A 27788-nucleotide genomic window follows, 5' to 3' on the forward strand; every position below is an offset into this window, starting at 1 on the left:
TATTTAAGGCAGGAATTCCCAGCGACACTCTCTTGAAAATGGCAGTAACATTAGCTAGACAGGTTCTGCAGTAAAACCCTCTTTCCAATCACTTTCACCCCCTGCAAATGCAGGGAACAAAATTTCTGCTCGAAATCCTTACACACCATTTGCCCACCCAACATTAAAAATACCCTACAACAAAACAAAATCTCAGTTCTTGTGCCCTGCTGTTTTTGAAAGCCTGTAGTATTACATATTTTGTATGTAAGGCTGGGCAAAAACACAAAGCCAAAATTTGTTTCTTTCAAAACGGACACTTGAACCTATGTATGTCAATTTTGGAAGATGACAAAACCTTATATGGAGACTCAGCTAAAAAAGTCAAGTTAGATGCAAGCACCTTTTATAAACAAGACAAGTTATAGAAATTGACCTTTATTTAACACAGGAATCAGTTTCTTTAACTTTTTTTTTTTTTTTTTTGATACAAAGTGACATTTTTATTTTAGTACAGAAAATCCATTTCTGAACAGTACCTGTCTGTTTGAGGTGTACCACTGGAGTCCACTCTGACCTCAACTTTAAAAAAAAACAAAAATGAGATACACAGAAAACTGCTGTCCCTCACCATGAGAAATACTTTTGACTAGTAATGCATCCATACCATTTTGTATTCTTTATATATATATATATGTGTGTGCGTGTGTGACACATATATATATATAAATAAAAAAATATTTTAAACAATAAAACAGCATCTGTAAAACAGTTTAAATTTAGGACCAAATCTTTCTCTGAAGAACTGTGCAGAAGAATCCCTTTTTATTAAACAAACTGCAAACAGAAGCAAAATGACAGCCTATAGTGTAAAACTAGAAACCCCACATAATGAAATGTTAGGAACAGTGACTGAGAAAGCAGTTCTATTCAAATGATATTTTAAAAACAATTAAAATACAGTACCCAAAAAACATGGCACAAAAGACAGAAGAGACGAGTACAAAACCTGTGTTAGAAAAACACAGACTCTGAAGTGCAAAAACAAAAAAGGAACTGATACAATGGAGTTTGGTACAACAGGCAAGTAAGTACTGCAACCAAAACTAAATGCTCATTTATTTGTTGACAGTGAAAACACTAACAATTTAGTACCTTTCTAAAGGCTTTTAATCAAAGCCCTAAAACTGTGCCTGCTCTTATATTAAATAAAAACAAACTATGTGAATGCTACACACTGAAATACAAAGCTTAAGAATTACCCTGCAAAATTGCACCAACATAAGCTTTCAATATTTACAGTATCTAAAAGTGACAAAACACAGCATGCTAGGCCTAGAGCTTATGCCTCTCTCCCACCACGACTTAGTCCAGGCCCAACAACCAAAAATTATTATTTCTCAACACACACGTAGGCTTGGATTGTTCAGATATATTATGACCTTTAAATATTAGATTCATGCATAAAACAAAAAATGGTTTCTCTGACAGACAAGCGTTGACAGAATACAAACAGTGGTCTGCCCTGTAGAGGAGTGTACTTCCTTCTGAGCTTACTCCCAAGACGTACCGATTGAAATCCCGTGTTATTACCCGGTAGTCACGTCAACAACATGCTTACAAACGGTCAGAATAGCAAGACAGAATCATGTTGCGCATAAACCGTTCACTCATCTGCAGAAATTTCACTCCATTTGGGAGAGTTATCTCATTAAGTGAAAGGAGACAGTTCAAAAAAACAAAACAAAAAAAAAAAAAAAACCCAAAAGACATTCAAGTAAACAGCAACAACCAAATACTTTGAAAAGGTTTTTGTAAACTTGTCATTCTACAGGGTTTTGCAGCATTGCTAAATTCATTTCTCATGGACAAGTACTCTCAGGCTGCATCCCCTCCTGACAGCCCGTCGCACGTGTAAGTACGACGTAAGAGACGAGCTCTGTGAAGTGACCTACCCCTTCCCTCCTGCCTCGTGAGTTCTGCGTGTTCAGTGTATCATTCCCCTTCGTGAAACAGAAATCACCTACTTACATCTTTATAAAGACAGAAATGGACACAGTCCATTGGACAGAAAGTTAACTGGTTATTTACACTGCAAAGTAGTTCCACGGCAAAATAACCTAGAGCGGGCCAGCAGGGATCCACAGGACTTTATTTTGTTCTTGATCGACGGTCGTCATAATCTGAGTGCAAATGCTTGCAAGGGCTCCTCCTTGGACAACACCTACGGAAAGAGAAACCCCACACACAAATTGTGCACTGGAACAAATGGTGACGACTCCCTACCAAGAGCAGTGGCAGGCATTTTTCTGCAAAGTGTTTATCAACACATCAGAATTAATTTACTTAATTCAATACTTGCCAGATGCATGACTCTATTAAAACAGGAAAAAGAATAAACAGAGCAAAGAGGTCAAGCACTCAGTATATAGTCTCTTCTGCTAGTCCTTAAAACAGCCCAAGGAAGCAGAAGAACTGAGGGCTATAATCAACTAAGACAACTGTTTTGTTAGCATTCTCCATGTACTATTTTCAGAGGAATCAGGTGGCAAAGTTTAAGTCTAAAGATGGTCAAAACCTGTTATATCATAATAAACTTTTGCTGTTGAGCATATGGTGCTAAGAGTTTTATATTTATGTGCTAATATACATAGAGACTATAGTTGTAGCAACTGGCACTATTTACAAATATTAAAAGCAAATTATGAGGTAGCTCACAGAAAGCCAAGCTAAGTAAAACAGCCAGGGTTGCTACCCAAATCTTATTGACAGCTATGTTCAGGGAATAAAAGGTAAACAGCAAATAACGCTGAAAATCGATTCAAGACATAAACAATCTTGCGTTCTGCCACGGCTAAACATAATAGTCATGAAAGTAAAGCGGTAACACTGACACAGGAGAAGAGACTACCTTATTTAGGCTTTAAAACTGAAGTAGGGAGAAATCTGTGACTTCAGAGTTATGTCAGTAAAACCTCTTTAGCCTCAGCTAGCACTAATGCTAGAAGGAAACAGAAAGTCTTAAGGCTTAAGATGTATTTCCATGCTTGAAATGTAAGAATTTTATCCTACAGAAAAATTAACTCTGCAAGATACAGTGATGTAAGTTTTGACACAGACTGCAGTAACTGAACAGAGCTATGGATGGTGGAAAACAGCAGTTAAGTGGTAGTTACACATGGTGCTTAAAATTTGGTACACAAGGTCAGTCTGAATGGTCATTAGTCTAAAAACGTATTTACTGAAGTAGTCGGGGAGCTCAGGTCTGAGAGCGCGCGTATAGCAAGCTACTGTGTTCAACACGCTTAAACACAGGCATGTCTTACGCGCTAAACTGAGATTTTATAATTTCAGAAAGCCAAGGCGTCAGCACAGTTTGGACACCGGTTTTCTGTGACCAGCAACCACTGGAAACTAATGACAGCTGGAGCCCTTCGTGCCCGGCACTTTTGTAGCAAGAAGCCCTTCCCCGCGGGCAGGTGATTGGGGTGCACAGCAGCCCGCCGGGCGCAGCGGCTCTGCTTCCACTATCAGGTAAAATTAAGATGCAGCAGCTGACTCTGAACAAGGGGCAGAAGATAACTTGTGCTTACACACAGGTCTGGCCCCATGCACATCACGTTCTGTCAAGGTTGAGCTTGTTCACTGAAAACGAACATTTGTGTTGCTAGTACCGGGAACTGACTTCTGAGGACTTGTGACTTCTCTCAGAATGCGCTGTGGTAGCTCTGTACAACAGAGATACCCACATCTTTCCTCCCTTGCATTTCACAGTATGTCCCAAAACATTTCTTTAAGAATCCCATATATTTTGGGGGTCCTGGATTGATTGTTTGTTTGTTTTGCCCCTTCCCCCTCCAATCCAGATTTCTGGAAGGCTTCAATTTCAGCATTTCTTCATTTTTTTTAATTGAAATTTTGTGGCCATTGATGTCCAAATCACTAGAATTTCATCCCCACTCCTTTGACTGTATGTGGAAGCACATGGAAATACAGTCCAAAACAAGCCGGGGCAGTCTTAAAGCACAGCAGTGTATCTCTCATAGACTTCAAGTAGTAGCTACAATTCAAGATTCATATATTGCACTTTACGATATTAAAAGTCCTCTAAAATTATGTTTAATTAACCAAAATAACAATGCATGGTCCCAAACTACAATGCATAGTCATCTTTTCCCTTTCTTAAAAGGGTTAAAATGTGTCTCACACATCAGTTCATTAACTCATGCTACAGTCTTTTTATAATTACAAAATAAGTTATATTCTTTCCACAGAAGAAAGAACTGACAACACTGCCTGTCAATGTCAAGGTATTTTCATTATTATCATCTGTAATAAAACATTCTGGGAATCTCTTTAGGTCATAAGATTCATTTTTGGCTAAAATCAAAACACAGAAAACCACACAGTAGTACTTAAATTTATATTCTGTTACTTCCTCTCTCATGAAATGGAATACCAGAGTTTGCCAAAAGGGAAAATGAAAAAAAGAACTCTGAAGAAACACAGCATGTTTTGAATTACAATGCAAATGGAGAAAATTGCAACTGCATCCTTAGTGAAACTTTGATTTAATACTAACCTGTGAAGTACTTGCTGTACTCCTGTTCTATTTTTTGAGCCGTCTCAAACTGTTCTTTGGAATGTTTTTGTGTAACTTTGTCCCTCAGGAAGATTGGGTCTTTTTGCTCTCTATAAAAAGAAAGAAAAATATTGCATAAGTGTATTTATTTTAAATGGATTTGAAGTAATTACCACCAATTGGGTACATGTGAAAGTGATTAATTTGCAAGCATAACCCTGCACACAGAGTGCCATCTACTGTACTTCAGCAGTATCGGCATTGTCATCAGGATCATTCCAGTGCTGGCGTTTGCTATCAGAGCAAGGCAGCATTCCTTGAAAGTCACAGATCTTGGGACGGTGCTTGGGCAGAACGAGTATCATTTTTTTCCATTTTACGTGAATCAGATTGTCTTACCTACACACTCCAGTAGTCTCTGCACACAGCCAAGCTACAGTCTTGCACTTTTAAAGGGCAAGAAATATTGAACATTGAGCAAACTGTAAACAAGGATGTTTTAGTATACGTTTACATATCTATGTCATCGCGAAGGTAACTGATTTTCTGTTATACTAGCTGTAGGAAATATAATTAAAATGCAGAGAAATACAAATGCTAAAAATCTTCAATCAGAACAAGGCTTATAGCATTCTCATCTATGACTCTGGCTTAAGGTCACCAGTGGGGGATTCTGTTCAAAAAAGCAGAATTTACAGTCAGCTAGCAATGACATAGATAGGTACTGACCCAATAGAGGTATTGGTCTTTCCAGCATTGAAGGAGGAAGGCCAATTTTATTTTATAAAGTATGGTGGGTAGAAATCACTACTGAGCTAATATCATCGCCGTGGTGGGTATGTCTACCATTTAAGGATTAGAAAGTCTTGCAGAATGCCAATAGGACCTGTGCTAAATCAAAAGTGTTCTTCTGAAAAATCTCTGGTGCCCAGAACAGGCAGAGACAGTATGCTACTGCATCTTATTTTGATGACTGCTAAAACCCTTGCTTGTCTAGTTCAATCTCTCTGTCACTTTCAAAAAAAAAGAAAATAGCTTTAATGGCCACTCTCTGATTTTCAAAAGGGCTCCGCACATGACAGTTCAATTCATCATTCCAGTGCATGATCCTACAGTCTTACTGAAATGCGCCACATTGCTTGATTTCTTGCCTGTGTTTGGCAGTGGTGGTACATATTTCTGTAACAAACAACTAGGCATCAAAATTACAAAAAGATCAAACACAAAAAGAGTCTTCAGCTTTCAAAATGGGAACAGCACAAGTAAAAGGCCTCTTAGCAGAACTATTTCTAATACTTATGTAGGGAGATTATGACACTTCTTGCCAATTAAAATAGTGAAGGCTAACTAAAGTATTACGGGATGGACTGGAAATTGTAACTCCTGTTCCCATTCCTGGCTGTAACTGAGCAGGATATTCTCCACTGAAGGGGAAGTAGTTGACAAGACCAGAGTCTTGGCAGATCTCTAAGAGGGAAAAGCACACTGCATCCTCACACTTGGCCCCACTGAGATTAAGAACAGATCTTTGTGAAAGTAACCACTTAATGCTTTATTTAAATATGGATCACACTTGCATCTATCTTACTGTTTAACAGAACGATGAGTGAAAAGTATTTGTAATATCTCCCGGCATATACACAGTTTAATTTATGTTGTTCTATTTCCTTGAATGATTCACTTATTCCCATGCAACCAAAATGGAGTTAAGACCACTTACCTCACAGTTTATGATAGCATTAATTTCTACATTTAAGAGAGATTGAAGATGACTAGGATAAAAGAAACAGTAAAGGTACAAGTTTATTTTAATATAAAATAAACAGCCCTAAGCTGTACCCACCCACACACTTACTTGATTTGTTTAGCATTTTTGTAGCGAATAAAAATTACAATAGGGTAGATATGAACACTGTGGAGCCGTTCAATGGCATGAGGAGCGATGTCAAGCAGACAATGACAATCCTAAGATCAAATGTAAATGCAAAACACTCATTTAGTTACAGAGCAGAAGCACACAAGCAAATCCCCCATTTCTTCCCCTACTTAAATCACTGCAGCAGAATTTCACTTCCCATCTAGCAATTAGGGCTACCGATCAATTTGTACCCAAAGAATTTATAACAAAAGACAGAAAATGAAAAAGAGCAAGACATTCCATTTACAGCATTAAAAATGTGTATAGACAGACACAGAAGTGTTTGGAGAGATAATGAATTGAAAATGCAGACTGAACAGAAAAAAACAACATTTTTCCCTCTAAATTTTAGTATTCATATTCATTTCCTCTTTCAAATCTGCTAAGGAAACACAGGCGTTCCTTAAGCAACAAGGCTCTGTATGTCGTATGACAAAACTAACAGCAACATATAGTTGTTAACTAACATTCGCCTCCAGGATTCTATTTTATAGAAAACAAACAAAACTTTCTAACTTAATAATACTATAAAAGAATATGCACATGTCCAGTTTCTCCACAGCTGAACATGCATAAAATAATCTTTAAACAGCTAAATGCCAGAATGAGGTAACTGTTCCGTACCTTGTTTTATTTTATTAAGATGGTGGCCTGGAGAACCATTCTCTGGATGTCTTTAAAGCAGGACAATGCTAATACACCTTTTTCCCCATATACTATGACCATATTTTATAAATCTTAAAGAACTGTACCATAAAATGTGACTCACCTTCTCTGTTATCTCCTTTATTGAAGCTACAGTTGTCACATCAAAATGACCACTTCTCCGTTTATAATCTATAAACAGACAATCCTTCACGCCCCGTTCAATAGCTTGTTGGGAAGCTTTCATAACCTCTATTTCACAGAACAAGAAGAGAGTTGTAGTTCATTCCAATTTCTTAGGCGCAGATTGAGACTTACAGAACAATCTCTACAAATTCAGATTCTTGCTTTTCTCCAGGTTTGTGCTAGCATTTAGCTCACTTACATAGATGTTACTATCATTTGCTCTAAGCAAGAATGATTGGCATGCTTACCAAGAGGACATCTACAAAATTTTCCAGGCGATTCTTTGACCAACATATCCTTCACAGCATCAAGTAATGGTCCTAGAATAAGCACAGGCCTAGGAGAGGTACAGTCCACTTTTTGTACACGCTGATATGCTAGACTTCCAGAATCTAAAAATATAGAAAAAAAGTTACTTATAAATCATTTCATTTGGCATTCTTCAAATAGTACCCCGGTGTAACTGTGAAAATAAACCCTGGGTCATGGATAAGGTCTAGACAAGTATAAGAAACTTCCACTAGACATTACTGCAACATTCTCCACTTAAAAGCTTAAAACAGATTTTTTTTTTTTTAGTTGAATGTGATAACTTTTCCCCCTTGCATCAATCCTTAAAACCAATCATTCCCATCTTTCCTACAAATGAGAACAAGGCACAGGATTTGGTTTCTCTGGTCTGTTAGGTTCTTTTCAGGAAGTAACTGTTGTAATCAAAGTAAGTGGTGTAATCAACGTGATTTTTGTAGCGCAATAAACAAATTAAGTACAGTTTACTGAACAGTGAGCAGGATTTCAGTCTAAATTAAGCAACCTGGACTGAAATGAACAGTTCAAAGGAAGACAGAAACCACACATCAAAAGACAAACTCCCTGGGGAAATGAAACATTAATGCTGATAGACCTAGGAATAAACTATTAAAAGCTAATAAAATTCAAGTTTTAATTTGAAATACTCTGGTGTATTTTTTAATACAGTATTTCTGTTGGTTGCTAAAAATAAGGTACCTAAGGTACATTCAATACAAATCTATATTTTTAAAATGTAATTTCCTCATTCATATACAGACCAACCAGAAAGCTACATTACTCATAAGAGTCTTGCCATCATAAAAAAAAAAAAAAAAAAAAAAAAAAAAAAAAAAAAAAAAAGAAAGAAAAAGAAAGAGAGAGAGAGAAGGCAGCCCCCTCAAGTATAACAAAAGAACTTGCCATCTAAGAAAGGAATGGAGTCTGTACTGATTGTATCAAGAGCCAGTAAATCTTTTCCATCTTTGGAACCACTCCGCTTGTGTTTATGCTTTCTTCTGAAGAATGACCTCCGGGCTGCTGCTGACAAAGTCTTAGAGGAACTGTTCTCATCTTTTGCCTCAGACATGCTGTGCCTCCTATAGAATTCCTGATCCATCCTAGAGTGAAATGGATTAAGTGGTTTATATTTAAAAGTATCTGTTTTTTTCTTTTTTAAAAAACTTTTTGATAAAAAAAAAAATCACTGCTGATTCTCAAACCCACTGGGAATGCTTATCTCAAGCCTTAGTAAGAGTATCTTCATTACAGAAAATTAACAATAATTAAAGAACAGGCATCTGAAATTTGACTCTATCACCATTTCTGCAAGAACGCTATAATACAAATCAAAATATTGCACAGAGCTTGACCATTTTGACAGTTAGGGCTAAGTTCTCCAAGGCACAAAAGACAGTATGCACCTAATAGCTAGAAGAGTCAGTCTCGTACAGAACTGAAGATCCCACTGTTTCTACGAAGCTGCACGTTATACTCATCCTTACAAACCACTTTTGTTAGCAACCTGAAATAATACAGTTTCATTTTATTTTTTTACAGTTTTATTTATCACTGAGCACAAAGATGCTGACCACATGACACATGTAAAATGCAGTCAGTTTTACTCTTCATCTTCTAGTAATGAGGCAATCAATAATGTTTATACGTCCGTATGTGTATACTGCACTTCCAAACATCCCAACTAATACCATTGCTCCCATTATGAGGATGAGCTTTCAGTTATGACCTGCAGAAAAAAATATCAGAAGGAAAGCGAAAGGAAAGTAGAAAAACAGTAATCTTGAAAAGAACAAAATCTTTTGTCACTGCATGATACCCAATGTGATTTCAATAGTAATAAAAAAATTTTTTTTTAGTTCCTGCACACACCTTAACTTGACGTAAGCTCTCTATCAACATTATGAGATCCTGGTAGACAGTTTTATATTAACAGCTCTGTTCACAGATGGAAATTGAAGACATTGACCCTGCCTAAAACCAAGTGTAACACCCTTTGAGTAAAGGGCATTCTTGTGAAAAATTGCTTTAGTTACTGAGTCTTCTATCACAATGTGGTGCTATGCACTCTTCACTTCTCATTTACTACAGTAAATTTACTTAATTTAGTGCTTACATTAAGTAGCACTAAAAATTAATTGACAGAGCAATATATTTAATTCATTTTAAATAAAATATGCCACCCCTAAAATAACATATCTAAAAATTAATATTTTCCCCAAAGGACAGAAGTAAGCAAGTCTCTTATATTGCATCTCATTAGTCCAAGACTTTTAAAGACTAAGATAAATAACTTGTTACATAGATCACTCACATATATTTGCTTGGAATCTGTCCTCTTTCCAGCTTCTGAGCATTCTCATCTAGCTGCCAAGCCATCCAGCAACCAAAGTTTCCCTGTGGTAGAGTATCATCAACATATAAAATGTCATCCTTCTTAAAGCTTAAATCTTGCTCCACCTCTGCCAGACGGTCATAAAGTGCTCTGGAAAAAAAGACATAAACAGGCCCTTCAACTGATATTCCATCATCTCAAAGAAACTTATTAGTAAACTTCAAATTTCTGAGGTGTGGTAAGACTGATATATTATTTTTCATGATGGTCAGGATATTATCCTAACAGCCTTACGCTGTCACTGCCAGTCACACTCAAATACCTGATATAGAATCCATCTCCGGGAAGCTCCTTTATCTTATTGAATTCTTCTAGTCTGTATTGAGTCTTTATTTTGATGTTTTCTCCTGGCTTCAACATTTCAAGATAAGCTTCCTCAGCTGTTTTATTTCGCATATCAATGGACCCATACTGCAAAACAAAAAAAAAACCACTCTCAAGTCTGATGCTGTATTGTAGCAGGCAATAGAATTAAGTGTGCTTGAAAAGCATGTAAAATGAACTTGATTTTCCCACTGGCAGGCTCCATATACAAGCAAGTTTTGCCACTAAATACTACTACAGTTTCAAACTTAAGATTTCTAGCGAGGAAGGAGGGTCAGAAGGGAATGGGAAACAAAATAACCAAGTGAACCCAGCAGAAACACCTGTGTGAGAGCACCTGTGCTTCTTTGGTAAGTTTGAAAATGTAAGCTGAAAATCACAGAATTGACACTGAACAGAATTTAGTATTTTTAGACAGAGTAAGTCTGAAAGAAGGCAGAAACATGGCAAAGTAAAATCTCCCTCTGGATTCAATGAGAGAGTCTCAATGCTCAGACATGGTCTGTCTCAGCTGTACCTGAAAAACTCAAATACGTATCTATTTATCACCCTAGCACTCCCACCTGCCAAATACAGAAATATTCTCATTTTAGATAAAGAAAGAGTCACAAACAGATTACATGTTTCTCCCCCCAACAAAGTTTCATTACATTTTTATAATGAGAAGGATCAACATTCTGTGATTTGCAGTGTCTTTCATATTCTTGTCTTTCTCCCATCTAAAGCAAGTAGATTCAATATTTATTATTTAGAGTACAAGAGCAGCTGTTTATAAACCCAAGTGCACATGCCAAAGTCCTTCAAACCTGTGGGCAACTTGCACTGTCAGCAGTGGTAATTCTTCATACATGGTCACTACCATCCAGCTCTTCACATGTTGCAATGAAAGTTATACATCTTTTTCAATGTTTATGGCAGAAACGCAAAATTCACAGAACATTCCCACTCCAGAACAGTGAGAGTCTTTGTACAATTCTCTGTCTATATTGTTTTAGAAATTCTGTCAGTATGCTGCAGTTTTATTAATAACTTACCTCAAGTATCATGTCACCCAACACTAGCCCGTCAGGACCTTTTGCTGGGCTATCGTCATCTACATCCAACACAAATATTCCATACAGGTTTCCACCACATATTTGGATCCCCAGATCCACCTGGGATTTTTTAACAACAACAGTTCTAGGTTCAGAGGTCCTTTTGTTCACGTCCACAGGGCCCCTTTTGATAGGGAGAAATAACACATGTGCTTCATTTTTAAAAACATGCATTAGAGTATACACATAACTGGCCACCTAAACAGAATATATTTACATAATTACTATTCAAAGTAGGTTACCTACAGACACAGTTTTATAAGACAAACTTCATGTTACCTGCAGATGACTTGAATCAAAACAATCTGGTCTTACACTTTCTTCACTCCTTACAGACCCCCACATTTCAAAAACAGACTGAAATCATATTTTCATCCTCAGCCCAGCTAATTTGTCAGCTGACTTATTTTAACCCACCACAGCCTTCACAGAAGCACACTTTCATTTTCTATACCCTTCACATTCACCCTGCCATTTTTTTTCCCCTGCTTAGGGGAAGAAGTTTCACTCTACCGTAAGGAATCGCGGGGACTTGTCGTTGGTGTGGTTTGTTTGGATGGAGGCGTCATCGTTCCTTCATCCTGCTCGCTCACAGTGTCAATTATGGAATGATTGTCAGGCGTTGCAGCTCCACTGTCTTGAGGGGTGGAATGGTTACTCACAGGTTCGAGGCGAGAACTAGCAGGAAAACAGAATAAAAGGTTGGTGGTTAATGTTTCACCAGTGCCAAAGATTTTCTACACAGGCACAAAGCTGCTAATTTGGCTCCAAATCAAGTATCGGCAGGGGAGAGACACCCGCGATCGAAACAGCATTGCAAGTAACACAAATTCTCCATAATACTAAGAAAGAAACAAAATTCAATTTTAAAGTGTGATCAGGCATCAAAATCTGAAGGATAGTTTCACTAAATCATATGCATTTTCAAATTAGTTTATGGAAATCCCTGAACTCTGAAATATTTAAAACTAGTTTAAGTACTTGAACCTCCACAGGAAGAAGTGACCTTTGATTTTAGCTTTTTGTGTCTGAAGAGTATGTCCAAATAGAAAAGAAAAAACAATAGGAAGTGCATCAAGCATTTGTCTGTTGATAAGTGCATTATACTCGCTCATTACTTTTCTAAGCAGTCATACTTCTTATCAGCAAATGTTTGTAAATGTTATCTGTACAGAGTTATTTACTAACGAGATAGCTGCACAGACCTGAGAGCAGTTTTTCAAAGGCTAGTTAGCCTTACCTTGATCGTGAATGATTGCCAAGCTGATACATATGAGGGTTATACTGAGCCAGAATAGTAATAGTGTCGCACTGCTGCCCAATGATCAGTCGAGCCTGTTGCTCTGTAGCATTTCTCAAGTTTATTCCATTAAACTAGGAAAAGAAGAAACCCACAAACCAGGATGTCAAATTTTCAAATGGAAATTAGCAAATTCATTCTTTCAATCTCCTAATTAGTTTAACTTCTAAATGCTGCCTTATTTCCACTGGAGTGAACAGGACGATGGAAGTACTGCTACACAATGATTCCTAGCATTTGATTACTCTTTGGAAGGAATCGTAATTTTAAAATATAGGGCAACCTGACAAAAAGCCTTTTTACTGTTGAAAGACATAAGCATTCTGAGTTGTGTTATGATTTCCAAATAGTTTCTAAAAGGTTGTTCATGGGCAATTTTTGCCATTAATTTATGCTTCAATATCATGGATTAGATGCAAGTTGGTTCACAACACTAATCTAAATAAAATCAGAATTTAAAGATGAATTTGGATTCATGATCCATTTTGCACTATCATCCACACACAAGACAAGAGAAGACATAAAATACACGTGCATAAGCAGGTACGTTTACAAAGCAGCTCTGTACTTTATAAAATGCACCTCCACAGGCTTGCCTAACACTATAGGCAAAAACAATTGTTTTAAAACTAGTTACGTCAGGAACTGATATGACTTTGTAATAACAGTAGGAAACTTAGTACAGGCTAGCTGCCTGATATATCTACTCTCTGTGTCAGGCAGAGTATACTTCTGTGACTTTGTCAAGTACCCAAATCAGAGTTTAAAGCTGAAGTATGTCTATGTAAGATGTAATGCAAACCTATCATCAAAACTCGCTTTTTGTAATTAAACCTCACAAAAGCCACTAACAGTCACAAATACTACTTGAACATTACAATACAGAATAACCCTTGTTATTTCTCAAACCACACAAGCTTTTGCAAGGTACCCTTTAGGGGAAAGCAGTTGCAGCTGGGGCCAGCTGAACTGATTCATTAAGCTATAGTAAGTGAACAATTACCTCCAGCAGCTGATCGCCATACTCAAGGCCAGCTTGATGGGCAATGCTCCCGCCTGTTACTTTAGAGACAAATATTCCACCGTTTTCTCCACTCACAATGGAAATCCCTAGTGGCTCAGAACCCTTCTGCACTTTAACATGACGTGGTTCTTCCATGTAGGGCCTTTTAGAGGAGACAGTTAAAAATGACTTGGACAAAACCGTACTTAAACCACAACAATGTCAAAGTTACATGCATTACTTCATGTCTTATTGAATTGTAATAATAAAACAGGTTTAAATAGCGGCTTAAAAAAATGTATAGTCAGTTGTTGTAAACGCATTCCTTAAACACCATGCAATGTAAGTGGCAGGAATAAATGTATACCAGTTACACAACTGCTTTAAAAAGTTATGATAAATGGGAACTAGAAATAGTATGATGGTGAAGTTGGTAGGTAAGAAACTTCCAGATCCATATTACACGAAAATAGTTTAACTACCGTATATAATACGTAATTTACAAACCATATTCCAGAAAGGTACATGACAGTTAAAAATGCTGGGAGTCTTTATTGCTAGCGGAAATAAACATCATAAATGATACGGTGGTAAAACAAAAAATAACAATACAGAATATCAGATTTTGTATTTGTATGCAGGGAAACATAAATTAGTAACAAAAATTAAGCAGTTGCAAACTCAAGCCATTAAGACAGCAGTTTGCATGGTAGCATTACAATTACCATGCAAATTTTTCTCAGGGAAATTATCCAAACATGTAAAATAGCACGAAGTGCGCAATACTGCTTGAGAAAGACAACCTTATATGAGGCCAACCTCAAACTCCTTAGTGATGAGAACCTAGGCCTAGGAGCCACAGGGATTCTCAGAAAAGATCTATTACGGAACAGATATCTGAAAGATGCAGAAGATTTGAGAAGACGACACTTAAAAAGACACACAGTAATAACAGACACCAGTAAGTTCAACAAGAGAATAGATCATACAGAAGAAAAACAAAACCTCGCCACCCCCAAGCTGCCTTCATTCGGCAGCGCTTGTCTCATTCACATGATTGCTGCTTTCTGAGCAGTGGGACAAAACATCTGGCAAGCCCAGGAAGCTCCTCCAGAGAGGATGCCAGTCCACGCTTCACCAGACAGGCGAGTTTTAAGTGTGACGCCCACAGCCGAGCGTGTGCTGCCCCAACGCTTCACCGTACCACGCAGACGCGCTCGAAGTTGTGCGGACTGCTGAAACTATTTTAATTATGCTGAGTGCAGAGGAGTTAACTGGACTTGAATGACCAACACTGGTGCTAGGCAGGCTGCTGACGGGCTAAGCACGGGATACCTCTGCAAAGGGGTAAGACTGCCAGGGGCTGGGGCAGCAGCACCACAAAACACAACAAGGAGGGGGCATCAACTCAGAAATGATGCTTACTGCTGCAGGCTCTGATCGTCTTCTGCAGTAGGGGCCAAGGACTTTTCCAAGTTTTTAATGTATAAAAGAATTGTCTATGTATGCCGTGCTAACAAGCTGTGCTAATTCATAATAGAAAGTTATGAGTGCATATATACACGCACATACACACACACACATATAAAAAACATTTGCTAGTTGTTTTGATCATGTAAACCACAGTGTTAAAGGTAAAGCTCATCTTTCTTAACATCACAATGTGATTAGGTATTGTGTGGAAAAATAGTATTTATTAAACTATTTGACATCATTGAAATCTAAAATTATACCTTAAAGATCTTCATTTACTATACCTGCTGCTTTCTAACAGTCTATCACATGCTTTTTTTTTTTTTTTTTTTTTTGGGGGGGGGGGGGAAGGGAAGAGTAAGAATCACGACTATAAAAACTGCACAGCATTGTACCTTGGGATGCTAGTAGACTCAAAATTAAAGATAATTAGTAAAGCATGTAGTAAAGAGTCAACAAAAAAGTAGAACAGAACAGTAACGTCTGAAAAAGTATCTTACTTGACAGGTGTTGTTAAAAATCAAGTGAAGCGCCCTCTCCTGCTACATTCAGACTGCCTGCCAGAACCACTAAACGTCGATCAGAAAAAAGTTCTAATTTATCAGATTTTTTTGATTCTCAGTTACATTGTTACTCTTAAAAAAAAAAAAAAAAAAGGAACAAACAGCAACACTCATTTTTTTGTATATACTATATTATCTGGGGAAAGGCCAAGTTAGTTACTTGTATTTTGTGAGGAAAAGAAGGTGTAGAGAGACTAAATAACCATTTATAATGCTATATAAGCATCTACAAAGCACATCCTAAAACATTTTCTTAAGATACATTTAATTTAGAAAAGTGATCAGTAAAGTGCCTATTTTAAAAAGAGGATTTTTTTGAGCTTGTAATCATAATATTTTAAAATGATCATATGTATGACCAGCAACAGCAAAAGGGCTGAGACCTCACTAAACATCAATCTTCTGAGCATCACAGAATCACAGAATGGTTGAGGTTGGAAGGGAATCTTTAATGGGAATTCTTTTACTTCCCAAAGATAAGCTGATATGTATTTGCTAAAGACTGTCAAAAAACTAGCTTTTCCAATAGAATGTTTCACTTCATTAGTCACGCAAAAGAGGAATCCAACTCTGAATTCACACTTTAGATGTACATTTGTTTGAGAACACATAAATTGAGTACACGCAGTACAAGTCATGCTGAAGTAAGAAGAATGAAAGCCCACAAAGAACACACTATATTTCCTTACACAATAACACTGTGCTTTGTACACAGTATATACCTAATGTCACTACAATAACTTCATATAACATTTTGTGAATAAGTCCAACTTGGAATACAGAATATCCTTATTACTTCATCATTCACATTTTACGATCAGGTCTTCAGAACACTAAGCCCTTTTATACAAATCAAGCAATATAGAAGGGTTTTGAAGTCCACATAAATGTCCAACATATCATAGCTCCTTTACACTACTGGAATGGCATGTGGCATTAGAGTAAACGAAAGTCTGATTTATATTCCTGCAATTGTTTCACATATTTAGTCTAGCCAGATTATGATAAAGGAAACCAAATACCCAAGACTGACACCATAAGCAATATTATCTTGAAATCTGCATCATGAAATACAGGACGTCATTAAAACACCAAGCTAATGAACTAAAAAAAAATTATCATATTCCGCAAACATCTACATATGTACTTAATGTCATTGCTAGTAGTGGTCTCAGTAGAGCTAACGGGATTAGTCACAGTTGTAAAACTGAGTCTATACGTATGGACATACTTCTACACAGCTAGGCTCTCCTTTTTTTCACATCTAGGCACAGTGGTTAGAGCAGGCACTCTACAATGCTAAGGCAGTTGATCTTTGGCTACCAGAACTTGCTAATCTTCATTTTATTTGGTTTTCTAGAGTCAAAAACAAGCCTAACATAAATAAGGCTTTGAAGTAACGGGGAAAAAAACCCTTATGAATTCCTTGGTTTTCTAAACTCAAGGCTCTGCTCATAGGTTCTGAAGAAAAAAAAAGAACAAAAAAGAAAAAAAATCTAGAGATCTCTTACCTACTTTGTTAAAAAAAAAAAAAAAAAAAAAAACTAAAAACCATTAAGAAACAGGATCTGAGACACATCTCTGTTCCTACATTTCTGTCACTGAAATCAACTGTTAACATTCCTTCAATCCAATAAATAATTATACAAGATTTAATGAGATATATTTGTATTAGAGAACATGGGGACCTTACCTATCTTTTCTACGTTCTCCAATAGATACTGGGCTAATAGAAATCCTAGGTAACGTGGCAAGGGAGTTCTGAGATTGGCTGCTGGTGAAGGAAGATGTTTCCAAGTTAAGTGGTGACTGTGGAGGAGTTATCAAGTTGGGACTGCTACATTCAGAGTGCGACAAGGAGCCTAAGAAAAAATAAACAATTAAGAGTCAGTTATTAGCATCATGCAGCTCTTACAGTTTGGGGAGCTATAGCAACATAATGAAAGACACCACATATATTCAACATGCAAAAGAAACCGCTAGTGATGCCTGACAGTTTCCTGACAGAAAACGTTCAGTTGTTTCCTCCCTGTGAAAAAGCTACAGAAAATACATTTCAAATCACTAATCACAACTGAAACTCAGTCATAGGCATCACATTTGCCTGGTTAGGAGAATTGCCACATACAACGCCCCCAAGGCTAAGGACATCCAAATACTGTAATGAAATTCTGAGTTCTACAACACTCAAGCACTTCTACCGTTACAGTGAAGTACTAAAATATTTTCATTGCATTTCAACATATACTTTACAATCCCTAATACAATAATACACAAAATAATACACTGTTAGAGAATTTAAAAAAAAACGCAGGCTATTTCTCTGTTAAACATTTAAGATACCATTCCAGAAGAACATAAGAACTGTAAAACACACAGCAATGCATATTCTCTTAAAATGTCCAATTTTTCTGGTGTGCCATATCTTAGAATCAACTAACAGAAAAATTTGCTTTCATTTAAAAGTTTTTCTTCACCTTTTTGTGGGAAAACATAAATTTGCTAACCTTCATAAAGTTATGACATTCTTAAGATTTTGGTGCAGGTTAATTCAGCAGGCACAATGACTTCGGACTGGCAATATTAAAAGCATTACAAATAAAATATATTATGAAATGATTTACCTCTGTCAGAGCCCATGATGGACCTCGGATATCTTGGTGTTAAAGGGATCTTAATTCGTTCCGTCCTGTACTGCAAGTTACTCGAGGAACCTATTTTACAAGACGAGGATGTAACAATTTGGCAAATATAAGAGCAATGACATTGAACAAAAAATACATTTAGACTCTACTTCTTTAATGACCATTAAAATGATCTCTGCATTGATGTGGAAGCTTTTATAACTGTCCTTAAATACTGTGTATGACATTTCCAGTAAACTGTCTTGTTCAAAAAGTCAGTACAAATACAGCATAATACCACTACATAGAATATATATGCGTTATGCATTCTTGCATCAAAACCTAAGAGTATTTTTTTTTAAATTAAATGCAATTTAGTATGAACTCTAAGTGAGAGCCTAATATAAGTTATTAAGCATCTATGGGACTTTCTGAAAGGGATTTAAAATATTCTAATTAATTTCTGCTTGGCTGAGCAAGATATAAAAAGTTTTGAAAAGCCTAATAATATACCATTTTGTTGTGGTTACAAAGTTGCCATACTGCATTCAGATGCAACTGCCAGTCACTGATGGCTCACAAGAAGGTATGCACACAGAGAGATATTATGTAATTTAAAAAGAAGGAAGTTCTATGATTCCACTGCTACAAATCATGCATTTGTTTTGATATTGCTAGGACAGGCATATAAAAAGATCTTGTCAATCAAGTAAAAATAAGTGCAACTTTTATCTTCCAACAATACAATTCACATCGGATGATCAGTCACCCTATATTCTTAGTTGTGGAGGTGCTTTCCTTTTCTCTTCCTATCTCTATCTCAAGGAACCATCTTTACAATGGTACTTTCCAACAACAGCAGCTATTGCAAAGAAAATTTTTTCATCACTCACACTCAGCATTTCAAAGAGACTGTAAAGAGTGAATTCAACTTGTCTACTCCCGAAGAAAACCATTTGCTGTTAAGCCAGAAAAAATGAAGTGAAGAAACACAAGGAGCCTTTTAGACTTTGCTAGTGTGTATATAAGCAAGGAATTCTCCATTTATTATTTGTCCCCAATAGATAGGATTCATGAAATTTTCAGAAAAACTACTTACCAAGTCTCGCACTGGACGGTAATGAATTTGATCCATGAGATGCTCGCGTACGTGAATTTTCAGAGTATTCGTTGGAGTGTTTATGACTTAGGTCTAGACTCAGGCGACCTTGATGCTGAGCACTACATCAGAAGTAAAGGAGGTGGCAACAGTTATGACAAGGCAACATATCTCAGCAAACAGTAAATTTGGAAAAAAAAAATTGGTTATCCTCGAGTTACTGAATAAAACATATATTCCCCCTCCTCCTTCCTATTTCCTAATTGTCCAACGATTTTATGAATCAAGAGAAAACAGGAGGAGAATAAAGTGCTTTAAAAAAGGGGGGAAGTTTTTCATTTGTTTAGGCAAGGAAAAGAAAATGAATTGAAAATTAGTTCATTAAAAAATGTCTTTGCCTACACTATCTATCTAGTGAAATAGGAGGAAAACCCAACCAATCAGTTACTGAAAAACATGAAAGCAATTAGCACATCATTTCTGTGTAGTAACAGTATTGAGAACCCTTGGTCAAAACAGCACACACATACAGCAGCGTTTTACTGTGCACTGGATAAGCCAGCAGAAGCAATTTCACCTTAACATCTTTATAAGCAAAAAATCTAAAGGTGATATAAACTTCAAGACACCTGGGATGCAGATGCTGATGGCATATTTGGCTGGCAACTGATGGGCAATTGTTGGTGTGAACTCTATGGCTCCAAGCAGTATAGATGGGATTTCTCATGACAGCAGTTACTGCAGGGCATGGCGCTAAGCTTCTTGGTACAGTACCTGTTTAAAAGTGATAAAAATACATACTTAGCAACATTATTAGCATAAATGTAAGTTACAGAATGTAAATATGTTTACACATTTTTAGATAATGCATGTATGTACATACATCTATAAATATAAATTAGCAGCAAATACATTGTTAGTGTCATTCCACACCATTTAACTAGCAAATGTATATTTAAAAGCGGGATTATAATTCTGTAATGGCTCAGTAATAAAGTGAATAACCTATATTACAAAAAAAATGAAGTTGACGGTATATCATCAATTTAAAATGCATTGGTAGCTATAAGATTTTCTCCGCCTTCTAGTTCGAATACAAACATTTGTATTCAGCAACAACAGTTCTGTACTCCTCTGAACTGTCAAGACACGAAGGCAGATTTTTATTTGCTATTTGAACTGACTGCAGCTCAAATCATTCTTATTTTTCTGTTGGCTCAAAGACTCATACTTCTGGCATGTCTTATGGCTTTAAATTACAACATTACCACGTTTATTTATCAAACTCTTTTCTCAAGCTTTTAAGTACATTTATCCTTCAGTACTCAGAAGTCTGCTTGACCAATTTCCTCTTAAATAAATTAAATACAATAGCAAAAACTTGTTCACATTTTGAGACATGCAAGTATACTGTCTAACTAGTATGGCTTGATTAGGTTAAGATGCATTTAAGAGTTAAACAAGATAAAATTTTCAGCCACTTCTCAGGAGGAAATAATAACACTTTTTCTACTATCATTAAACTGAGAAAGCACGTAATGAACAAATAGTATAAAAGCTGCATTCATGCTGAAGTGTAACAAAACGCACGATTATTTTGTCCTGAGCTAGCCTTATGCGTTTGTATTCTGTAAAATGAATGAGATAACGGGATTTGAAGCTGTCCTTCCTTCCAGCTACACAGTCCATTACTCTCTTCATGGTTTTCAGTAAGAAAAAGTCTTCCATAATTTCCAAAACCTATGGCAGTTTGAGTCTTTCTGTAACTGAGGATAAATTCATAAAATCAATATTGTCTTCATTTGAAAACCATGTTCTCTAAGCAACTGCCAAAGGTAACTATGCTGAAGATCAAATAATCTACTTCACAGCAAGTTTACCAGGTCTGATCAAAAGCATCTTGACCAGTTCAAAGTAACAGCCTAAGAAACTCCTGAAGCACTCCATCATTCTGTGCCCACAAGAAACCTGTTGATGGAAACTTCAACACTGCTGACGACTGTCTGATCAACTGAAACAACAGGTTAACTTCTTTGTTTTACTCAAATACATTGATTTGTGTGAGCTACTTGTGGTTCTCTTCTTCAACAGGTTAGTACCTCAAGCACACTGGCATTCTGTCTTTAGTTCGGGTAGATTAAGGTCACAATCAATCTGAGCAGTAAAGATACTCAAGGTATATGATTTGTAGTGGGTAGTACCTACTATGTTGCACTTTCTGAACATCAGGTATTTCCTCTGAAAGTATTTCAGAAGTAGAGTGTCTAAAACCTGGGATGCCTTCACTTACATTTTGCTTCTATAAATATTGCAAGTATTATTTATCTCCCTAATACATAGGCTGCACCACTTTATTTTCTGCTCATGAAAAATACGCAAGTTTCTGTGCAAAGAAAGCTTTTGATGAAGCACAAATCCTTCAGCCAGGAGTAGCTTGAGTTTCTTGATAGTTCTTATACAGGTTTAATTTCCTTATAGAACATTAAGGGACCAGAATCTGAAAATATATTTTACAACAGACCATGGGAACAAATTTTTTGCATCATTGTTGTTCTGGATGCAGCACAACCGATCCCTGATGTGGACAGCATCCTTTGGGCATTCCTAGCAAGTAAATACAATATCTTATCCAATGCTAGGGCAGGTATCCAGAATACTACTATTACTCTAGCTCAACTTACTTGATGAAGAAATAAATGAAGGGAATTCTTGATATTCAGGATATCAGAAATGAAGATAGTTCACATCAGAAATATTTCTGACCTGAGCAAAGAGAACCACACTGACACTACAAATCTTGTCATCCAAATCAGTGTCACGCACCTGCTGACATGCCTCCAGCATATAAGGAGGAAGGCACAAAGCCATCGCTGTGCCTGGCGGGACGCTTTGGCGAATACGGGGCCCATTCCTGTAGGTCTGGGGACAGATGCTCTTCGCTTGCTGGAGTATACTTCTGCACCTAAAAAACCGAGAAATCGTAGACAGATGGAGATTCAGAGGGAAAAAATAACCCAAATGTCTTCAATAGAGTAATTCGGTCTGTGGAACCAGCACTATTTTTGTTCAGTATTTTATGAACAGACCCTGCTGAGTTAGGTAACAGGAGAATAGCTCAGATACTGTCCCTGAAAAGCTGCAAGTTCAGAACTCAGCATACAGAATTTACACATTTCAAATGTATAAGACAAAGTATTAAAGTAATTAATATGCTAAAAGTAATTACTGAAAAGGTACTTAGAGTTTTTATGACAGTACTATTTTATTAAGTGAAGAGTTACTGACAGCACAGAGTTTTGAAAAAAAAGATTAAAAAAAAAAAAAAAAAGGCAAAGATATCCTCTAAGGACCATGACTGGATGGCTATATAAATAATTTTTCTACCTACTACCCAGGGATGAAATTCTCTTTTATACTTTATCAACTCATAGTGTATTTACACAAACCATAGTGTATTTACACAATTTAAAAAAGAACAAAAATGAAAAAACTCAAAATACTGCCAGATACAGCTACAAGGTCAACTACACAGCATATTCTATATATACACATTTAATTTTAAAACACTACTTTATTAATGAGCACATGCAGACTAGACAATACTCTCAGATACAACCTAACATAGCAGTACTGCACAAAGTCCATTCAACCAGAGAACAATTCCAGAGAATACAGTGCCTTTTTTTTTTTTTTTTTTTTTTTTTTTTTAAGGCATAATACTCCCTTTTACTCTCTAGTCAAGGCAACTTCAGAATTGCAAAGCTCTGCCTATTTTCTGTGAGGCTGGGGAGAAATTAAGGGATGAAAAAAAGACCCAAGAATCTATTCCCAAAATAACTCTAAAAGCAAAATGTATCAATATCTCAAGTACCCTAAAAAACGAAATTACACAATTTTCTTCTACATCATGGATCAATACCTATATGATGTCTGCAGAACACTTGCACAGTATTTAGAATCAATAGTAATACGGCTTCATCAATGCTTTCCCATTCTCTCAACTAGTGAGTGCCAAAAAACATTCCCTATATTCTAGTTAAGGAATTTCATATATTTAGGGCCCCACCTACACATATTCTTCTCACAACTGGAAACTCTTCCAATATTACCATGAGGATAACCAGGACAATACATACACAAGTACAACACGTGTGCTGAAAGACAACAGCAGGATTTGCGTTATTTAACTTCTTACAGTGCAGTTCTCATTCAAAAATGGACCTCTCTCTCAGCCATATTTCTCTGAACAAGTCTGAGAAGTAATCTGCTGATTTCAGTTCCCAAATTAAATCATTATATTTTTCTGCCATTTTATAACACAGAATTTGCTGGACATGCATTAAAAACTTCTGTTTTTAAAAACTACTAAAAAAAAATTCTGTATTTTCTCCTCAAAGTGTTAGAGAACATCAATTAAACAATTAAAGTGGCTTAAAAAAGTGACTTTTTATGATTAAAAACTTGTCAGCTGTTCTCTTCTATTGCAAAGCACAGCCCCAAATCTTGCATTAATGACACTTGAACTTTGCTGTCTTATTCCTTCTAAAACTCAGTGACCAGAGTGGGGTTACCCAGGTATAATCAGGTGCAGAGGACAGAGAATATCATACTGAAGTTACTATAAGGCTGATTATATTCAAGCAAAAAACAACATTTTTTGAAACTTAACATTTCATCTGGAAAAAAAAATTACCAGTTTGTCAACGTGAGGAAATACGATATGGTGGACAAACTATGCTACTTATTATGGCACTTGATAATACCCAGTAAGCTCAACAGACTAGTTTGCATGGACCCTATACACTGTTTCCTCCACCCACTCCAGTAATAAACAATCCACAGTGGGGTGGTTTATTCACAGTACAGCATTTCAAACAACACTCATTTCAAACAACACTTTCAAATCATAGTCTCATGCATAGTCCAGATTTACAGGGTAATGTACCTACCACTCTGAAATTTAGGTTAGATTTACAAAGCTATTTAAGCACAAAGACTTATGTCTTACGTCAGGGTGAACAGTGTACCTTTTCCTATAAACCTGTAAGAGGAGTTGAGCAACCGATCTGATTTTTTAAATCTCAGTAGGCCCTATTTTCAGCTTTTCTGAAGCTGCCTCTCTCTCTCTCTCTCTCTCTCTCTCTCTCTCTCTCTTTTTTTTTTTTTTTTTTTTTTTTTTAAGGCTGTCAAAGACACAAGAAAGGTCCCTGAACTTTCATTAAGGACCATTAAAATCTAAAACACAGCTACTAAGCAGAACCCTATCACTCCGTTTGGTGGCCGCTCCCACCTGTTTCATACTGCAGTTCTGTGAACTGCTTTTGTATTTTGTGATAGTGCAAAGTTGGGTAGCTTAATAGACCTGGATTTTCAGAATGGGCTAAGCTTCTCCCTTTACGGTTCAAGGCTGGACACCCAAAACCACACGTTACTTCTGAAAATACTCGTTAAGGTTTCTGGTTTTGTGCTTCAATATATCAAACTTCTTTCTACCTGGAGTGCAGGATTTGGAATGGGCATAGGGGTCATTTTATGCCTCAAAGCAGGAGCTGATTTTGGCCTTGGTCTTTTTATCTCTGGCTCTTCAACTCTTTGAAAGCCAATGTCATCTTCACAGGATTTTCTTGAAGAGAGATGACTGCAGTCAATTCCTTCCTCCCGATAATAATGTCCAGAGTTCCTACCGCGCCCCTTGAGGGTAGCAGAGTCCTGTTTAAGTGCCAAGGAAACTGGAGCCTGGGCAGTGGCTGGGCTCGTGGGCGGTGATCCAGTTGTTACCGTAGACTCTGACGCAGAACTTGTCTGCTGTTTATGCTTAAACTTGATAGAGTCACTTCTCTTAGGAGGAGTTGGAGGAGTTGAAGCCACTTCAGTTTTGGATGGCTGAGGCGAATGGCCTGTCACCTGATTAGGAGAAAGGTACTCCAGTTTAGGAGGAGTTGGTGGTCTTTTGAAAGTATCAGGGTCAAAGATAGATTTCCTTTGTTTTGGCTTTTTGTATACAGAGAACTTTTCCGTTTCTGTTGTTGAGATATTAACCACTACTTTTGGCCAGGTGCCACCACTATGCTTAGCTCCGTGTCCTTTGTCAAATATGGCCTCTACCATCATGCAGTCAGCTCTCGTAGGTTCATAAGGCAATCTCCTGTTGTCCAAGTCAACAACTCCATAGCCTCGGTCCCCATACGCCTCTGGACTGAAGGAGCTGAGACTATGTTCTGAATTACTGTGGCAACTGTGGACTGTATTCCTGTGAGAGTCTGCTCGTAACGCGTTATTAGGGAAAGGTTTGTGATCACAGAACGAACCGCTGCCCTGATCACTCGGGTCCTTTTTGCCATCCATGTCTGGACTGAAAATGTCAGTCTGTGTTGAGCTGTTGAGCTTCAGGTTTCTTTTATTTTGGGCTTGTACCTCTGATGTGTGAACTCTACAGTTAGATATTTTTTCTGATTCCTTTAGGTTTTCAAATATATTTTGGCCACTCCAAGATGAACTTTGAGGGAAAACCTAATACAAAGAAAAACATGCTATTACCTTATTATTATGGCTGGTTTCTGTTTAGTACAAGGCATCTTCTTAGACTCCCTGATTTACACATCCCTGAACACATACAGTTAGAAAAGGTTTAATAAAAATCTTGCAGATTCAAGACACAGATCGTCAGATAAAACAAAGCTGAGAAATGCCTTCTGCAACATTTCAAAACAGTTCCAGAACAGCAACTCCACATGGTGGCAGAAGCACAGAACTGACAGCAAAAGGACCTGCATTCCACTTCTGCCACTAAGTGGTTCTAATAAATCACGCATCATTGCCTTTTTTCCCCTCATACATTTTTAAGAAGGTAACAAGATGAAAGGTAAGTTCCCTGAAGCCAGAATTACTACTCACTAAGCCTGTGTGACAGGCCAAATAAAATGGGTTTCTAACCTCAACGAGCAAAACAGAATAATATTTCTGAATCAACAAGCCTGAAAAAGAGAAACTTGTACTTATTATCTACCATGATAGGCAGAGTTCAGTTTTCCGTGCAACTCCCTCCCGACTACAGGCAAACCTTTCTGTAGTTAGGAGGACAGTTTAATTTTTCATGCATAAAGCTGCTGGAGCTGTGGAGCAGAAACCAGCAACAAAGCTAGGAATAACTTCATGTGACCAGTAGGCAAACAGGAAAGTAGTAAAAGCAATCAATAAATTTCATTTTCTACTAGATGTCAAATAGCTTTATTTTGGAAAAGAACTATCAAATGCATGACCAGTTTTGAAATGCATCCAGATAAAGTCTTGCTTCTAGCAGAAACTTTCCCATAGTAATGGATTCATTTTTAATGTTTTCTTCCCTTTGCAAATAACAGTTCTAACTTCAATAACTTGAAGAAAATCCAACAAACTTAGCTTCTCTTACTCACCTTCATCAATGACAGGGTAAGGGAATCCCTACAGTTTCGTAGCAAAGCTTCACATTCAGTGAGTGACTTATTATCTAGTGCAATGCCATTGATCTATACACACACACACACAAAAAAAAAAAAAAAAAAAAAAAACATAGCGGACATCCATGAAACAAAGGTAGGGAACATCTTAAGATAGCATCTCTGAGACATGGAAAACACTAGTTATCACCCTATTTGGATCAAAGCTTGAATATACTTTTGAGGTCTGAATGATCTTGTCCTGTCCCACTACTCCCTCCCCATCCCAAGCCCATCTCTGCTAACTACAATACGAAGTGTAATTCCATAATTGCTATTTTTACCAGAGATACAGTTTAACCACACACTTGTTCCACTGCATTACCCTTTTTTAATTCGTTTATCTACAGTAATAATCTTCCCTTTCACAGCAGTGCACAAGTCAGATCCTGCAAGGTTACAAATGCATTCCCAAAAAAGCTTCCCCAGAAAGATGACACCTATGATGGTCATATGATAACTGCCTTTAAAAGACAAGAAACGTTTTACTCATCTGAGGAAGGTGATTTTTTGGAAACGACCTTGCCTAGGAAGTATAACAGGATGACAACGCCGATTATATATCAGCCATGTGTGAAGAGTAAGTCTGTGTCTCTTGTCGAAAACTCCCATATGAACTAAGCATGGCAGGTAACATGCACACTTTATTAGTTACCCAGCTTGCAACATATTAATTTATAGTCATTATCTAAAGAATATACAAAAAAGACATAGTACAGTGAAAGTGAAACAAAGAACTGAAAAGTTTGAAATCCTGAAGAGTAATATGTTTGATGGTACTTCTAGCAAAGAAGTTAGAGAAGAATCAATTCTTCAGACTTA

At 37.0% G+C, this 27788-nt stretch overlaps 1 protein-coding gene across 2 annotated transcripts in view; it reads right to left on the bottom strand.

Annotated features, from left to right (window-relative positions):
• Positions 1 to 422: 422 nt before the first annotated feature.
• DLG5 (discs large MAGUK scaffold protein 5) overlaps positions 423 to 27788 on the bottom strand; it is a 114755-nt gene continuing 87389 nt past the window's right edge. For both annotated transcript variants that reach the window (XM_062580322.1, XM_062580323.1), the window contains 19 exons: positions 26904 to 26996; positions 24985 to 26001; positions 22315 to 22453; positions 20121 to 20265; positions 19492 to 19613; positions 18393 to 18482; positions 17462 to 17630; positions 13733 to 13895; positions 12670 to 12803; positions 11943 to 12107; positions 11370 to 11553; positions 10274 to 10422; positions 9931 to 10101; positions 8523 to 8719; positions 7559 to 7702; positions 7249 to 7376; positions 6417 to 6526; positions 4562 to 4671; positions 423 to 2203 (listed from right to left, as the gene is read on the bottom strand). In XM_062580322.1, coding sequence (XP_062436306.1) covers positions 2100 to 2203; positions 4562 to 4671; positions 6417 to 6526; positions 7249 to 7376; positions 7559 to 7702; positions 8523 to 8719; positions 9931 to 10101; positions 10274 to 10422; positions 11370 to 11553; positions 11943 to 12107; positions 12670 to 12803; positions 13733 to 13895; positions 17462 to 17630; positions 18393 to 18482; positions 19492 to 19613; positions 20121 to 20265; positions 22315 to 22453; positions 24985 to 26001; positions 26904 to 26996 — 3534 coding nt within the window. In that variant the 3' untranslated portion in view covers positions 423 to 2099. The remainder of the gene's footprint in view (positions 2204 to 4561; positions 4672 to 6416; positions 6527 to 7248; positions 7377 to 7558; positions 7703 to 8522; positions 8720 to 9930; positions 10102 to 10273; positions 10423 to 11369; positions 11554 to 11942; positions 12108 to 12669; positions 12804 to 13732; positions 13896 to 17461; positions 17631 to 18392; positions 18483 to 19491; positions 19614 to 20120; positions 20266 to 22314; positions 22454 to 24984; positions 26002 to 26903; positions 26997 to 27788) is intronic.

The sequence above is a fragment of the Rhea pennata genome, chromosome 7 (assembly GCF_028389875.1).
Source record: "Rhea pennata isolate bPtePen1 chromosome 7, bPtePen1.pri, whole genome shotgun sequence".
NCBI classification, from domain to species: domain Eukaryota; kingdom Metazoa; phylum Chordata; class Aves; order Rheiformes; family Rheidae; genus Rhea; species Rhea pennata.